Source organism: Vanellus vanellus, assembly GCF_965231255.1.
Source record: "Vanellus vanellus genome assembly, chromosome: 4".
Lineage (NCBI taxonomy): Eukaryota > Metazoa > Chordata > Aves > Charadriiformes > Charadriidae > Vanellus > Vanellus vanellus.
The window spans coordinates 37,134,478-37,151,459 of record NC_138909.1 but is presented as its reverse complement, the minus strand read 5'-3'; the positions used below and the strand labels follow the sequence as shown (position 1 = coordinate 37,151,459).

The 16,982-nt window shown below is 38.8% G+C and overlaps 1 protein-coding gene across 1 annotated transcript in view; it reads right to left on the bottom strand.

Moving 5' to 3' along the window:
• The window catches only part of LOC309671361 (uncharacterized protein), a gene marked incomplete at its 5' end in the record, with an annotated part of 69,020 nt that overhangs the window by 29,769 nt on the left and 22,269 nt on the right, over positions 1–16,982 (bottom strand). Inside the window, 4 exons of the mRNA XM_082482581.1 lie at positions 4,177–4,276; positions 11,742–11,853; positions 15,155–15,261; positions 16,205–16,269. Coding sequence (XP_082338707.1) covers positions 4,177–4,276; positions 11,742–11,853; positions 15,155–15,261; positions 16,205–16,269 — 384 coding nt within the window. The remainder of the gene's footprint in view (positions 1–4,176; positions 4,277–11,741; positions 11,854–15,154; positions 15,262–16,204; positions 16,270–16,982) is intronic.

The following is a 16,982-nucleotide window of genomic DNA, read 5'->3' as shown; positions in this document are numbered from 1 at the left end:
AATACTACGCAGCAGAGAGGGAACAGTCATGGAGGTTCCTGGAATGTGTGGAAGACAACTTCCTAACACAGCTGGTGAAGGAACCAACTAGGGGAAGTGCCCTACTGGACCTACTGTTTGTTAACAGAGAAGGTCTTGTGGAGGATGTAAAGGTTGGAGGTCGCCTTGGGCAGAGTGATCACGAACTGATAGAATTTTCAATTCTTGGTGAAGCAAGGCAGGGAGCCAGCAGAACTGCCACCTTGGATTTCCGAAGGGCAGACTTTAGCCTGTTTAGGAGCATGGTTGAGAGCGTCCCTTGGGAGGCAGTTTTGAAGAGCAAAGGTGCCCAGGAAGGCTGGGCATACTTCAAGCAGGTGCTCTTAAAAGTGCAGGAGAAGGCCATCCCCTTGTCTCAAAAAAACGAGCAGACAGGGAAGACGACCAGCCTGGCTAAACAGAGAACTTTGGCTGGACCTCAGGAAAAAAAGGAAAGTTTACATTCTCTGGAAAAGGGGGTTGGCAACTTATGAGGACTATCAAGATATAACAAAGCTATGCAGGGAGAAAATTAGAAGGGCCAAAGCTCAATCAGAACTCAGCTTGGCCACTGCAGTTAAAGACAATAAGAAGAGATTCTTTCAGTATATCAATAGAAAAAAAGGAAGACTAGGGAAAATGTAGGCCCACTGATGAATGAGACGGGTGCCCTAGTGGTGGAAGACACAGAGAAGGCAGAGTTACTGAATGCCTTCTTTTCTTCGGTCTTCACTGCTAAAGCTGTCCCTTGTGAATCCCATACTCTGAAGGCAAAGGGGAAGGTCTGGAGAGAGAAAGATTTTCCCTCAGTTGAGGAGGACCGTATCAGAGACCACTTGGCCAAGCTGGACATTCACAAGTCTGTGGGCCCTGATGGCATGCATCCATGAGTGCTGAGAGAGCTGGCGGATGTTATTGCTAGACCACTCTCCATTGTCTTTGAACGGTCATGGAGAACAGGAGAGGTGCCTGAGGACTGGAGGAAGGCTGACATCACTCCGATCTTCAAAAAAGGCAAGAAGGAGGACCCAGGGAACTACAGACCGGTTAGTCTCACTTCTGTCCCTGGGAAGGTAATGGAGCGACTCATTCTGGACATCATCTCCAAACATGTTGAGGAACAGGAAGTTATTGGAAGTGGTCAACATGGATTTACCTAGGGTAAATCATGCTTGACCAATCTGATAGCTTTCTATGATGTTATAACGGGCTGGCTGGAGGAGGGGAGAGTCGTGGATGTCATCTACCTTGACTTTAGCAAGGCTTTTAACACTGTCTCCCATGACATCCTCATTAGGAAGCTGAGGAAGTATGGGCTAGATAAGGTGACACTGAGGTGGATTGAGAGTTTGCTGTGGGACAGAACTCAGAGGGTTGTGATCAGCAGCACAGAGTCTAGTTGGAGGCCTGTAACCAGTGGTGTCCCCCAGGGGTCAATACTCAGTCCAATTTTGTTTAATATATTCATTAATGACCTGGATGAGGGGACAGAGTGTATCCTCAGCAAGTTTGCTGATGATACCAAACTGGGTGGGGTGGCTGACACCCCAGACGGCCGTGCTGCCATCCAGCGTGACCTGGACAGGCTGGAGAGCTGGGCAGAGAAGAACCTAATGAGGTTCAACAAAAGCAACTGCAAGGTCCTGCACCTGGGGAGGAAGAATGCAAAGCACCAGTACAGGTTAGGGGCGGACCTGCTGGGAAGTAGCTTGGAGGAGAAGGATCTGGGGGTTGTGGTAGACAGTAAATTATCCATGGCCCAGCAATGTGCCCTTGTTGCCAAAAAGGCCAATGGAATCCTGGGCTGCATAGGGAAGAGGGTGGCCAGTAGGTTGAGGGAGGTCATTCTCCCCCTCTACTCTGCACTGGTGAGGCCACAACTGGAATACTGTGTCCAGTTTAGGCTCCCCAGTTCAAGAGGGACAGGGAACTGCTGGAGCGAGTCCAGCGAAGGGCAACTAAGATGATTAAGGGCTTGGAGCATCTGCCTTATGAGGAAAGGCTGAGAGAGCTGGGACTCTTTAGCCTGGAGAAGAGAAGGCTGAGGGGAGACCTTATTATGGCATACAAGTATCTAAAGGGTGGGTTGAAGGAGGATGGAGCCAGGCTGTTTTCAATGGTTCCCAGTGACAGGACGAGGGGTAATGGGCACAAGTTAGAACATAGGAAGTTCCATTCAAATACACGGAAACACTTCTTTACAGTGAGGGTGACAGAGCAATGGAACAGGCTGCCCAGGGAGGTTGTGGAGTCCCCTTCTCTGGAGATTTTCAAGACCCGCCTGGATGCAGTCCTGAGTAATGCGCTCTGGGCAATCCTGCTTTAGCAGGGGAGTTGGACTAGATGATCTCTAGAGGTCCCTTCCAACTCTGAAAATTCTGTGATTCTGTGAAAAAAATGAAAACCTTAATAAGCCTGGCACTTTCAGACTTCAAAAAAGACTTACATACACAGCATCTGCTTTATGAAAGAAGAGGCAAAGATTAAGAATTTGGAAAGACAAGTATACATCCATTAGCTGTTGATCCTACAAATAAGTAACTGTTTTAAAATCCACCCAGCTTTCCTTTGTTCACAAAGGTATTTGTTAGGGGATTGTCTATGCATATATAAAATAAACAATACATATAGATCTTTATTTTCAGGTATGTTACATAGTCTACTTGAATAATGAAAAAGGAGAAACTACCGCAATTATGAATGCTTAACTTATAGAAATGGTAGTCTGGTCCAACTGTGAAAATACCATCTTTCATTCATTAGAAAAAAAACAGTCTTTAGAAGCAACTTACATCTATGCTAAATGCTGACCTACTAACCAGCCTTCAGAATTGCAAAATCTTTAAAAATTATCTCAATGAATATTCCTGATTAGTTCTACATGATCATATCCTATCTTGGCGGGGGGGAAGAAAAAGGATGACCATGCACTGACTTTGCCTCTATAAACACAACTTCGGGGAAAGAAAAAAAAAAAACAAACAAAACAACAAACCCACACCAAACAAACAACCCAGCCTGCATTTACTGTATTTCTGCTACCACCGTAAAGACTGCAACACAGAATGTGAACACTTCCATACAACTTGGAACACACTGAAAATAAAATGTTTATTAGTTCTTTAAGTGCAAGGCAACACCTACCCACCCCTCCATTTATCAGGATTCTAGACTTGCTATAGAAGTTGAGAAATTCAGATTAAACTCGTGTAATTTTAGGTTTGAAGATCTACATAAATCCTCAATATATTCTTCCACAAAGTACGTAGAATCCATTGCAAAATATCTGAGCCCTAGTCCTCAAAATAAGCTGTCCAAATTTTAAATGGATAATAAAAGTGGGATGAGTATCCATAATGTAAGCAGCAAATGTATGAATGTGCTACTTACAACTGAGATGGATACAGCAGTGACACTTAAGTGACTTGGAAGGAGAATAGAAGGGAAAAAAAAAAGTTTGCTCAAAATCATCAAACAGTAAGTCCTCCTAGAAAGTGGAGAGAATCCAATGCTATTTACAAAGACCAAATGCAAAGGGTTTTTTTGAACAAACATTTGGTAAACAATAGAAGTATAGATCCTTTCACACTAAGTGACCCTTATGCAAATACTTAAAATATACAGTCAAAACAAAGATGGCATAATTAAATCCCAATATTTTGACTTTACCTCACAAGTCAATTAAAAATAAATCTTGCAATAGTTGCAGCACACCACAAATTCACACAAAATCAAACATTTATGTCTTTAATTTGAGGTTAGACTTAACTGCAGGATCAGAATTTAAGTTGGGTAGTTAACATACACTATGAATAAAGAATTAGATGCAGGTTGTTAGCATTCTCACTGCAGTATCCTATTAAAAAGCTTTTAATTATATCTGAAAGTTGTAACTACCTACACAAGCAGCTACACATTCAACAGGCTAGAAATACAGCAGTATCTATAAAAATCCTTTGCAGCAACATCAGGTAACTAAGCACTGAAGGAAACCTTCAAAACCCTTAAACCCTTAAAAAAAAGTTACAATTTCACTATGCATAGCACAGCAAAACTGAACACGACTCAGTCTTTGGGTGCGAGTAATGCTCAGGAAAAAAAAAAAAAAAAAAACAACAAGTAACTTTAAAATTGTTAGAAGATGATGTGAATATTTACCCATGCCAGTTCCAGCTGGTGCAATCTCTCTGGAGAAGATTTCTACAGCTTCTTTTCGCTTATGGTGTACAGCAAGCCAAATCACAGCTTCCCGAGGACCCTGCTTCAAAAAAGAAGAAATTAGATTAGCTTAGGTGCAGAACATCAGTTAAATTTACCAAATTGAAAAAATAACTGCAGGTCAGCATTCAAATCTAATGGAAGCATTTTGTGCTCACTGCTACAATTTTCATTCAGTGACTTTTCATCCAGCATCACTACTATTTTCAGTCAACATTTCACTGTCTTATTTTACTCCCATGAAATCAACTATTGGGCATTTCAGACTGCTAGGACAGTGTGCTTAATATCCAGCATTCTTAAAGAACCAGGTATTATAACTAATACTACTTTATAAGAAACTAAATACTTGGCTTCACTCTCAGTGGAACTGGCAAACAAATTGTCTTCTTATCTTAAGTGCACTGAGAATGCTTTGGGGTCAATTAGAGAGCCAGATCCACTTCTCTTAGCATCAAGTAAGCAGATCTGCTCACAGAAAAGAATTTAAACCTAATCCTTGGGAGTTACATGGGAGAACAGAAATTTTAAGAGCCACCATGTTTCCAGAGAAGAAAGCAGACACTCCTGTAAAGGTAAACCCAACTAGTACTCTGTTCCCTACTCCGCAGTCAACTAACACACCTGCCTTTACAGATAAGTACTCTCTCTCACTTAAGATTTTACTTCTCATTAAAAAAAAAACCCAAAACCAAAAAACGAAACAACAACAACAAAACACCAAATCTCTTTTCTGCCACTGAAAGATCTACCACTGGAATCAATACACAGGCAAAAGGGAAGACATTAGGTCTCACAGAAGGCAAAGACTGTATTCATTCAAGAATTTGCATCCACCAGCAAGCACCACCTTTGGTCTACCCTTTGCATCTCTAAAAATGCAAAACCTGCTCAAAATAGAAGTCTGTTCCTAAGTGTCTCTTACTTGTCCCGAAGCACAAGCATTTCTGTCACATACATGAAATGGAATTGCACAAGGTCTCAAAATCTACCAGTCAGGAGTTTCTCACACAGCACTACTCAAGTATGCAGTTCTGCAGCAAGGTATTTCTTCTCTCAGGTAGTCAGCTTTTTTTGTTAATGAACACAAAGAAAGTTTCTAAAGGTTCTTTGGTAACCTTACAGGAAATTCCTGGCTTACTTAAATCAATGTGAAATTAAAAAAAAAGAAGAGCTTGACTATAAGATACTAGGGGATTTCTTCCATTGGTTATGTCATTTTCACTGAAAGGGTTATTAAACACTGGAATAGGCTGTCCAGGGAGGTGGTGGATTCACCATCCCTGGAGGTGTTTAAAAAAAAAGGGTAGATGTGGTACTTAGGGACATGGTTTACAAGTGGTTTTTGTCAGGGTAGGTTAACGGTTGGACTTGATGATCTTAAAGGTCCCTTCCAACTTCAGCAATTCTATGATTTTATGTCAACAGGAAAGGATACATTTGGTGAAAGCATGAAAAACACACCAAAGTTTCGGTGGGTTTTTTTTTGTTGTTATTCTGCAGAGCTCAGAGGACTTTAACTCTCTAAAAATGCCCTGTCTAAAGAATTCTTGTAGATTTGGTAGGTGTTCTATTAAAAATGTAGAAAAGTAAAGGAAAATTGAACATACAGCTACTTAGGATACTGAAGAAGACATTTTCCTGGAAGAAAGGAACAATTGGATTTTGGAAGATCCAAGTCCTGAATCTAAGCCAGACATTTGCTGTACCGGGAAATGAATATACAAGAATTAATAAACCCTTTTTAGTTTATTCAAACTTTTTTCCTTACATATAATAATTTCTGAAGTATTTGATAGCTTCCCAATTGTGCATACAATAAGAATAATATTTTAAAATAACATTTTTCCTCCTAGTGCAACACTTTTAACAGATTTCAGGAAAAAGCATATTTCTTTACAAATACAGAAACTCGTGACATTTCAGAAAGCATCAGAGATTAAATACTCAGCAGAGAGGAAGGATACAGATGCTGCTAGAATTCAACAGCCCCACCTTTAAAATGCAGGGGTTGAGGAGTGGAGCAGAGGGGACAGCTTGTTTTGGTCAGATATAAAGAACAGAGTCATCACTCCTTAAAGGAGTCCCCCCTCCTCTAGGCAAAGGAACAGCATGATCCTACACAGCACTATTTTTCATGACTTAACACTGAAAAAACAGAGGAACCTTTCTTCACACTAACAGCATCTAACCTCTAAAGGATAGCAAAAGGAGAGAAAAGATAAACACCTTGAAGTTGTTGTTATATGCAGGCAGTTGTTAGATGAACTGAACTAAAAGTTGTGATCAAACAAAACCACATTTCTATGTTTTGATGTTGTTCACTACCCAAAGTTAAATGGGTGTCCCTCATTTTCAAGAACTAGAAGTCATGCCAAAAACAATTCTAAAATTACTTGAAGCAATTGTCAATTGCACACAGTTGGCAGTGAAAAAATGCTAGACTACTATGCCTATCAAAATATAAATTTACTGTAGACTTCCGTAGGGCCTTTGACACAGTCCCCCACAAGATCCTGCTCTCTAAATTGGAGAGATATGAATTTGATAGGTGGACTGTTCAATGGATGAGGAACTGGTTGGGATCATCGCATTCAGAGGGTAGTGGTCAATGGCTCACTGTCCAGATGGAGACTGGTGACAAGTGGTGCCCCTCAGAGGTCTATACTGGGACCGGTACTGTTCAGTATCTTCATCAATGACAGATAGAGAGCGGCATCGAGTACACTTTCAGCAAGTTTGCAGACAACACCAAGTTGAGTGATGCAGTTGACACACGAGGGACAGGATGCCCTCCAGAGGGACCATGACAAGCTCAAGAAGTGGGACTATGTGAACCTCATGAGGTCCAACAAGGCCAAATGCAAGGTCCTGTATCTGTGTCAGGGCAACCCCCAGTATCAATACAGGCTGGGGGACAAAGGGATTGAGAGCAGCCCTGCCAAAAAGGACTTGAGGGTACTGGAGGATGAAAAGCTGGAGATGAGCTAGCAATGTGCGCTCACAGCCCAGAAAGTACATTGTATCCCGGGCTGCATCAAAAGAAGTGTGGCCAGCAGGTCAAGGGAGGTGATTCTGCCCCTCTACTCTGCTCTGGAGAGACCCCACCTGGAGTACTGCCTCCAGCTCTGGAGCCCTCAGCACAGGAAAGACATGGACCTGTTGGAGCAGATCCAGAGGAGGGCCACCAAAACCATCAGAGGGATGGAACACCTCTCCTATGAGGACAAGCTGAGAGAGGTGGGGTTGTTCATCCTGGAGATGAGAAGGCTCCAGGGAGACCTTATTTCAGTACTTACAGGGGTCTTATAAGAAAGATGGAGACAAACTTTTTAGTAAAGCCTGTTGCGATAAGCAGTCATGGCTTTAAACTAAAAGACGAAAGATTCACACTAGATAGAAGGAAGAAATTTTTTACAATGCGGGTGGTGAGACACTGGCACAGGTTGCCCAGAGAGGTGGTAGATGCCCCATCCCTGGAAACCTTCCAGGTCAGGTTGGACGGGGCTCTGAGCAACCTGATCTAGTTGAAGATGTCCCCGCTCATTGCAGGGGAGGATAGATTAGATGACCTTTAAAGGTCTCTTCCAACCCAAACTATACTATGATTCATTAGAATCCTAGTAAATTTAACAGCACCATAACAAAACAAACAGTCTTCCTCTACCCCCCAAATTTTAAGACTTGACTAAACATTTTAAAATTAAAAAAATATTTTTTTCCTCTTCAAAATAACCTGAAAAACTACATGCTGGATCTGAACTCCTAAATTGTCCATCTTTTAACACAACTCCTAACTCCAGTGCTACTTACTTTAATTGCCCACATTTCTGTAAAGCTGCATTCCTTACAAACAGTACATAAACCAGCAAATCAAATATTAGCATTTGAAATACTGATGTCTTGTATACTGGTATCATTTTCCTGTGTGTATACAGTACATTTTTCCCAAAAGCAATACTGTTAGAACACATCAACATTCGAAAATCTCTAGTCAATTTCAGGAATTTAAGTAACTTCAGTAATGTAGGAACATGGATGTATTTCCTAGTGGCAGCTGCTGAAATGGTGTTTATCGTAAATACCGTAGTACTCTGCACCAAGCATTCTGGTTACTCTAAGAGTATCCCAAAGACACCATTACGTTAATGGACTACTAAATCCTCTATTCCAACTCAAATACATGACAAAACTCCAACACAAACAAACTCACTTATGCCAGCTTATACCAAGGGAGGAAAACTTCCTGAATTTATAGCTGGTGATCAGCTAAAAAGCAACAATGAAGTGCCTTCTTGGTTTAGTATCTTTAAACCTAAGGTCTAAATATTCATAAAGTTGAAAAATTATTTTTGTCTACCTCCTGTTCTAGTGGCCTATTCACACAGAGGTACTCTGAGGTACTGTAATGGTAAATATAACTGCTTTCATCTCTCTTAAGCACACCTATGTAGACATACTCACAGCAAGACACACAGATTTCATTTCTCAGCCTCCAAGCTCTCAGCCTGGAAAATACCTGCCACAATACTATCATGTAGAAAATCCTGCAAATTTGATTCACATTTTTATTAGTATATCTCAATACTCACATAGGCAAACCCTCAGATAAAAATTTAGCAGAGCCAAGGTAGGAGAGGTTATATTATTTCACCAGATCACGTACCACTGAAAAGATAGGAATTTCCCTCTATGAATACAGAAACAAATGGCCTGATCAAGATAATATAAATAAGAAACCCATCAGTTTTCCAATCTAAAAAAGTTCCACTAGATTGGTGTAAAAAAAACGGTTGCCGCACAGAAAATATGCAGCCGTGCCACTAACTCAACAAGCGCTTTTTTTTTTTTTTTAACATTAAGTGTTCCCAAAGCTACCAAGAGCTAATTAATAGGAAATACCCTTGGAGAAAATGTACTTATGCATTCACATCTGCTTCCTGGTTCTAGAGTGTACCATGTCTTCAATATTCCATTTAAGTTCTAGGTTTACTTCCTTGCTCACAGATGTAAGATACAATGGTTTATGAAAATAATAAGCTGAATCCTGTTCTGAGTGGGTGAATCCAGTCCTAGAACTGGATATATAGACTATTTTAAAGTCATTTATCTTACAGTATCATAATTAAAACAAAAAAAGCAAACCAATTTTTACTTCATCAAGTCTTAACAATGCGTTGTAAACTGGTTAACAAATGATTAGTAGAAAACTAACAGACACAGCACATTTTTTTGTGTAACAAACTCTAATACCCGATGTACTATTAATAGATACCTTTCACATCAAACACATCCAGTATTTCTAAAGCATGAACTCATTGATGCTGTGACACTGTCATATCCCCTTCTTCCTCCCCAACAGAAAACGACAGAGCAGGAGACATTAAAAATTAAACACCACTAGGGTTACTCGGTGCTGATTCAGGTCCCTTTCTCGCTCATGCTGGGCTGCTGCTGACAAAACAAGCTATCAGAGTGGCAAGCAACAACCACAAACTGAGAAAGGAAGGGAGGCAAGCATTCCTTGGTTTCTCAAGGATAATTTGTCAGGAACAATCAATATTCCACACAGCAGCTCAGACTACAGTACACAGGCCTACATAAGCCTGGGAGATACAGTGATTTCACAGCCGCAAAGGCAAACTTTTGCACCGAGTTTGGCAGACGTGCGTGAGCATTAGTCTTAGTCCAGCCACAGCAGACATCTACATGGAGCTGCAAACGTTGCTCAACTTATCCTGTATTGGTATTCATATACATATTTGCCTCTCTTCTTCAAATTTAGATTGTAGAATCTTCAAAGCAGGAACTGTTTTCTTTGAGTGTTAATATACTGCCTAACATAACACATCTCTGGTTTTGAGCACTGTTATTTGCAACACAAATAACCATGTGTAATTTTGTATGGAAAGACATGGTAGAAAAGAGTATTTAAGAAACTACGTTATTCCTACCTGAGGCCCCAAGAGGCAGTCATTTTCCTTAGGATTCTATAACTTCGCATTTTAAATGGAAAAGCAAACCCCACTCCCCACCCCTTTTTCTCCAGCTACTATGGCTGCTTTCCAGATGAAAACTCCTCTGGTTAGTTTCTTCTAAACTGCTGGAGGAACTGGGTGAAGGAGGAAGGCAACAGAGCGATTTCCTGTATTCCAGCCTCAGCTCTCACATCTTATTTGAGACATGTATGGGAAACACATACAATGGAGATACCAGTCTATTTACTTTTAATATAAGACCTGGGAGTTGGGGCTGGAAATATGGAAAATACTACAAATACTTCAATCTCATTTGGAAAATTTATTTAATGCACCATAAGCAAGGCAAGCTGAACAAAAACAAAGGAGAAACTGCTCTTTTTGAAACCACTATTCACTCTATACAACAACACAGAAAACTTTCTATGTAACAATTTAATTAAAGAATGTATTAAAATGCATAATCATAAGGAGCTGGTATGAACAGAACACAGACAAGTTCGATATCTGGAACATCTGTTCCTATGTGTCAAAGTTTTGAATCTGCAATCTCAGTAACATGCTTAACATTGCAGGGTTTATGGTCCTAAAAAGAAAAAGACCCCATTATAAAGCTGGTTCATCAGGAAGCAAATCTTGCCACTGTACAGAATGATATTGAAGCTCAAGCACTAAAATGAACAGCTGCAGATATAACTTGCCCAACTTCTTACCGTAAATATTAAGTTTTCTTATAAGTTCTCTGTCTTTCTCCACATCACATTGTTTCCTATACATACAAATTGTTGGCTATTTTAAGTGCTGTCATTCCTAAGATCAAACTCAGAGCTGAGTTTTGCCACGTGTACCTTGAGAGCTTTTCAAGACTGCTATTGACAAAGAAGAATTAGATGCTACTGTTTTGGAACAAACTAAACTGTCTAAATATTTAAACTGCATATAAGTAAAGACGAGATTTAGAGTCTTTGTCCTTTAAAAAAAGACTCCCGTATTCTAGACTGGGGAAGCAGACCATGGATATCACAGCTGCAGTGGTTATGGCCATCATTCATATTCTTACATATAAATTTATTCAGTCACAAAATACAATGCAGAATTACATAGCTGAAGATTGTTTCACAAATAGTGAAACTCACAGACGGTTTTAAAGTTGCACAGGCAACAATAATTCTGCCTCTGACTCTGCAACCCTTATAATGTGGTCTTTTAGGGCTACATGTAACGTAGACTTAAATTGCATTGGAAGAACTTTTATAAGAAGATATTTCTTTAGATGAACAACATTAGAACAGCCTACAATAACATTTTTGTAAGATTTCATATCAGTGCTTCTGGAAGACCCAATACTGCAAAGACCCTGTCAATGTTAATTTTGCACACTAAGTAGTGACACTGAATTCTTTGCAAGATGATGAGATGAAATTCCCAAGATTATATTGATTTCCTTTAAAGTTGTGGAAACGATAACAACATGGAGAGATTAAAATAGGTCAGTAAAAGTTTAAGAACACTCCACTGAATACTTACACCATCTATACTCCTTCTAGCATGAGGTCCATATGTATCTTCAGACCCTAAAACCTGTATGTTAACTGCACTGTAATCTTCATACCCAAGCTGACTGAAAATAAGACGAGTCCTGCAACAAATGATTATTTTTTTATTAGTAAACTGCCTCAAAATGATTATCTGAAGTACCCCTGTGTGGTCCACAGGAGTTAGCTCTGTCACATAGACTGGACTATGAATATTTTATACTAAACAAATATATCTGAATACTACAAATCAAGCAATTACTTATAAGAAAGTTATGCCTCTGGATTTATCCCTAGGTTTAAAATTGAGCCTTTCGCTTATTCAAATTACTTGAAAGATGACAGCCAAAGACAAATAAATGTATTTCAGCTCTTACTTTATCTTTAAAACAAAGACAACTTGAAATGTAATTACAGTATATGCAATCCTCCTGATTTTCATCCTGGTAATTCAGTTCTTAACTCTGTTTCTGCTATCAGGCATTATGAACTACCAATAAATACATGGAACTACCTTATTACATCACAGGCACCAATGAAGAAAAATCAAACCGAAGAAGGAACTTTTACTGAAACCTTAAAAGGTACTTATTTGGGATTAATGAACACACAACTCAAATGCTAAAGAGTAGATAAAAGTTTTTAAGGAGAACGTTTTTTCATCGCTCGTGCCTTTCCAGCACCGACATCCCTCAAACTCTTTCTAAAAGGATGTTTCCACCAAAAGCGCATTGTGTCAGGAGTGCCAAGTTTGTCCAATTATGATTAATAAGGGAGACAAACATTATCTTCTTTTTATACACCATGAAAACACACACTGCTTTAAGAGAGCTAGGAATTAATACTGTTTTTTGAGAAATATTAAGTTTGGATTAAATAGACTGTTTGCAACAACTCTTAGAAAAAAAACAGCCCAACTATCAAGCACTAAAACTGAAAGTGATGACTATAGTTTTTAAAAAAAAAAAAAAATCACGTGAAGTCCAAAAACGATAAAAAAGGTAGATTTTTAGAGTTAGAAAAAAGTTTTAAAAGAATCCAACCATTAAAAATAGTCCAGCTTGTTAACATGTTGCAGATTGGTAAATTAAATTAAAATACGAAGCACCTAAACTGGTTTCCCAATAATCTTGGTCTGGAACTCTTCTAGCTATGTAAAAGCTTTTTATCAGTTGAAACACTGGAATTATGTTAGGATGAGAAAAATATTTTGCATCAGCAGAACATTTGAAAAACACTGTTAATATATCATCATCGTTGTAAATACAAGCATGATACCTGAAAAAATGAAGCAGCGTACAGGACTTAAATACAAAATGTAATTTTCTAATTGTTGTAAAGAGATGAATGTGGTCCATGTACCACAAATGAGGCCATCTTTATTTTGATGACCACAGAAAGACAGATACTTGATTTAAGGTACCTTAACTTGGAAACTGTGTCTATAATACATTATTTTATTTATCTACAGACTTTCCAGTTAGAGATATTAGAGTTCCAAATATATTCTATGGGTAATTTTTAGCCCTTTCATGCATCTTGGTAACACAACAAGAGAACCATCAAAAATAAAAGGACACCAAAGACTACTCCGAAGAAACTTCACACACGTACTGCCAAATCTCTCCTGCTTTCAAAAATGAATAAATAAATAAAGGAGAAGCATGCAAGAAAGAAGTGAAAGAAGTCATATTACAAGCTGCCAAAGCTGCTTAATGTCTTCGGCTGCCAACTAATTTGACCTGTACAATTGAAGCACCTTAAATTTGTGCACCTTATTCTGTACTTGTTGCCATTAGTCTACTGGGCAGAATTTAATTTAGAACAGACTGGAAGGTGGCTAACTGTAAGATCACGTCCTTGCAACGTTCTCTTGCAACAGGAACTGCTGGAAGGACTGAAGTCAGAGCTTCCTGAAGAGCTGTAGTTACTGGTAGAGAATTCTCTGACAGTGATTGGAATAGCTTAACTTTTTCCTCTATATCTGGGTTGACATACACAAATCTTTAAAACATACTGAATAAACGATTCTGCACATTAAGCTGTTTAAAACCCTGTTTGAGATGGAAATTATATTGACGGGCAATACTGTATATTGTGATTTTTAACACACAGAACAAGCCACAGCTGCGCCAGGCATGCCTCATGGGCTAGAGGTCACTTACCAAGCTAGTTAACCAGCCTTTGGCTATCTCCCATAACCCCTCGCTTCTAAGGATTACTAAGGATGGCATACTAAGCAGGCAGAATTTATTTTCTAGTGGTCAAAGAGGCAGCAGCACCACAAGCTGTTTTAATCAGACAAAAGATTCATGCAGTCCGGTCTGAAATAATATTCAAGAGCAAACATGGAACGGAAAATATACCATTGTATCTCCAAAATAATCAACTAGCTTCCAGAAAGATTGCTTTTCAGAGACTTTGAGTCCCTCGGTCTTTGTATTTGACAGCTCTTGAAGGGTTTTTTTTTTTTGCTTCATTGATTTTCTCAGTAGCTCTTGGACAAATACCGTTTAGCATTTGCACTGCTCTGAAGAAAGGGATTCCATAGCTTAATTACACATCCCCTATCAGCCCGCTTTCATCTGCTATGTCTCTTAAGGGAAGGCACACACCTCCTCCTTCACAGTGCTGTACGTGGGCACATGAGCAATACGTCACTAAGTCCACAGTAAACCTTGCATTTCTGACAGGTGTCTATCCTAGTGTACTTGCTGCACGGGTCTATAATAGGATGAGGGGAAGTTATATACATAACAAAGCACAAAGAGATAGATCTCATAACTAGAAAGACTGGGACTATTGAAATAAACGCTCAGAAACTTCCATGAGCATACAGAATTATATTTAAGAGGAATCCTTCCTCGCCCAAATATACTGGCATAACAATATGACTAAAGGCTTATCAGGCTGTCTTAAAATTGTAAAATTGTTATAGCAAACAAAATCATTAGTTATGTTTTAGAAGGTGCTAAGATAACCTTGTTTAAAACATGAACTTGGTAAACTGCCTACATTTCATAGCACTAAGATTTTTTTATCAAAAGAAGTTCTGTGAAAATCAGTGAATATTAGTTTCACACGGGTCTCTCTCTGGCACCTAATAAAATTTACTCTGAATCACAGCTTTTCCCTCATTAATTTGGGTTTCTCTCTGCTATCCAGCCATCTATTTTCAACCATACTCGAGACCTTTCTCGCTCTGTCAAATGTAGCTGAAGTGTAATTAGATGTTGAAAACAGGTTTCCTAACCAGGCTACTTAAGTCTTGAAATGTTCTCCCAACTGGAAGATTATAAGCTTCTAGCGTTCCTATAAGGTTAATATGGTTGCCATCGTATGTCATACTTCTATTTTCATCACCTCTGAAAAAGCCAAACCCCTTTCCAAGACTCAAATACTAACCTTTGCAGAATACTTTCCGCAGTGCGTTTTCCTTTTTGTACTGCCTTTGGACCTCCCACTGGACAGACAGCAGTAGCTCTGAAGCCATCAAGATAAGTGGCATTTACCTAATGATAATGGGATTATGAAATTACACGGGATTCAGTACTGGTATAGTATAAATGCTCTCTGGCAATCATTATTCATACATTAAGCAGAATAGCAAGAAACCATCATCATCACCACAAAAATTTAATCCATTATTTAAAATTCAGACTTCTATTGGAGGAAGGTTCAAATCTGCAAAACAAACTCTGAATCAATTCTCATGGTCATCCTTAAATTCTCCTGTACTTATCTATTTTGGTAAATAGGACACACACTGACAATGAAAAGCTGAATAATCTATCACAGTGAAATAGATCAGACGTAAGTTTCCTTGAAGCATTACCGTAAGTGTGGAAAAATATCACACACACGCATGCACACAAAAGAACATGCTGTACACAGCAAACCCCTAGCTAATAAGCATTTTACTATTCTTCCAGTGCTACAGCTGCTTAACAGAGTTCTAATACAGTGAAAGTAATGACCTTAACACATGGCCACATATGATAGAAAAGCTCTAATAGATATATCCAAACTAAGGGTGATAAGCATTTTCAACACTTGTTACCTAACAAAAACAGAAATTGAAGAGCCTGGTAGGACATTCAGCGTAACTCTACAACCAGAAATATTTTTCCTACAGTAAATTTTCAAATGCTTTACCCAGTCTACTTTTAAATGTCCCAAAAAACAGTGTTTCAGCTATATATTTTGAGAAGGTATTTCACAGGTAATGTATTTATTATTATTTTCCCTGAAATTTACGTTATATCTCATTTTTTATTATCCTTGTTTTACTAACTTCTCTTTTTTTCTTTTTCCCCCATTCTTTTACTCTTGGGTCAGGGAAGATGAGGATTTTAAAGTGGTAACAGGTTTTGGCAGAAAATATTTAGTATTTTCTCCAAAATACAGGATTTCATAAATCAAAAATACCTTACACTCCACAGAAAGAGACAATACCTTATAAAACGTTGAAGGAGGCGATCCTTTTGCTCCATGAACTTTCACTGCCCCACCGTCAAAACCTATAGCGGTTAAAATCAGTATTTAAGCTTCTTCAATATAACTTCAAAAGACATTCTTTTGTGATACATATTAATCAAATGCACTTAATTAAAAGAAAATCCTTGATAGCTGTAATGCCACAGAAGAGAGAACCTTTTATGTAACAGTCCTCCCTGCCTCAGAAACACAAACAGCAAATTGGTGACTAAATTTATGACTTCAACAAGCCTTTTAATAGAATGCTTGAAATGTTTATTCACGTACTTAAAAAATACTTAACACGGAAAGCAGCCTTAGGACTTCAGACCCAATAGTTATTTTCCACTTAGCAGCCAGTTACTGAACACAAACATACAATTTACTGTAGTTGGCTGGAGTGGACTGCAGTCCTCCACTTGGTAAAAAAACCAAACAAGATGAGAAAACAGTGAGAGCTTATTTGCTGATAGATGAGTAAGAGAAGGGATAACTTAACTTTAGCCTTCTTATCAATAACAGAAACAGAACAGTCTGAATGTATGTTCCAGGGCAACTACCATGTATTAGAAATATTAATGACAAAAAGAACTCAGAAAAAATTGCTTCCATGGCATCAGGTCAAGCTTGAACTGCGGAAAAATCAATAGGTGCAATTCCTTGAAAATTAGCAGTGCAGGATCAGCACCTCATGTCAGACAGACACAGTTATACTGTAGCTTCACCCGTACCTAACCTGTACTTGCAAATATTTAGG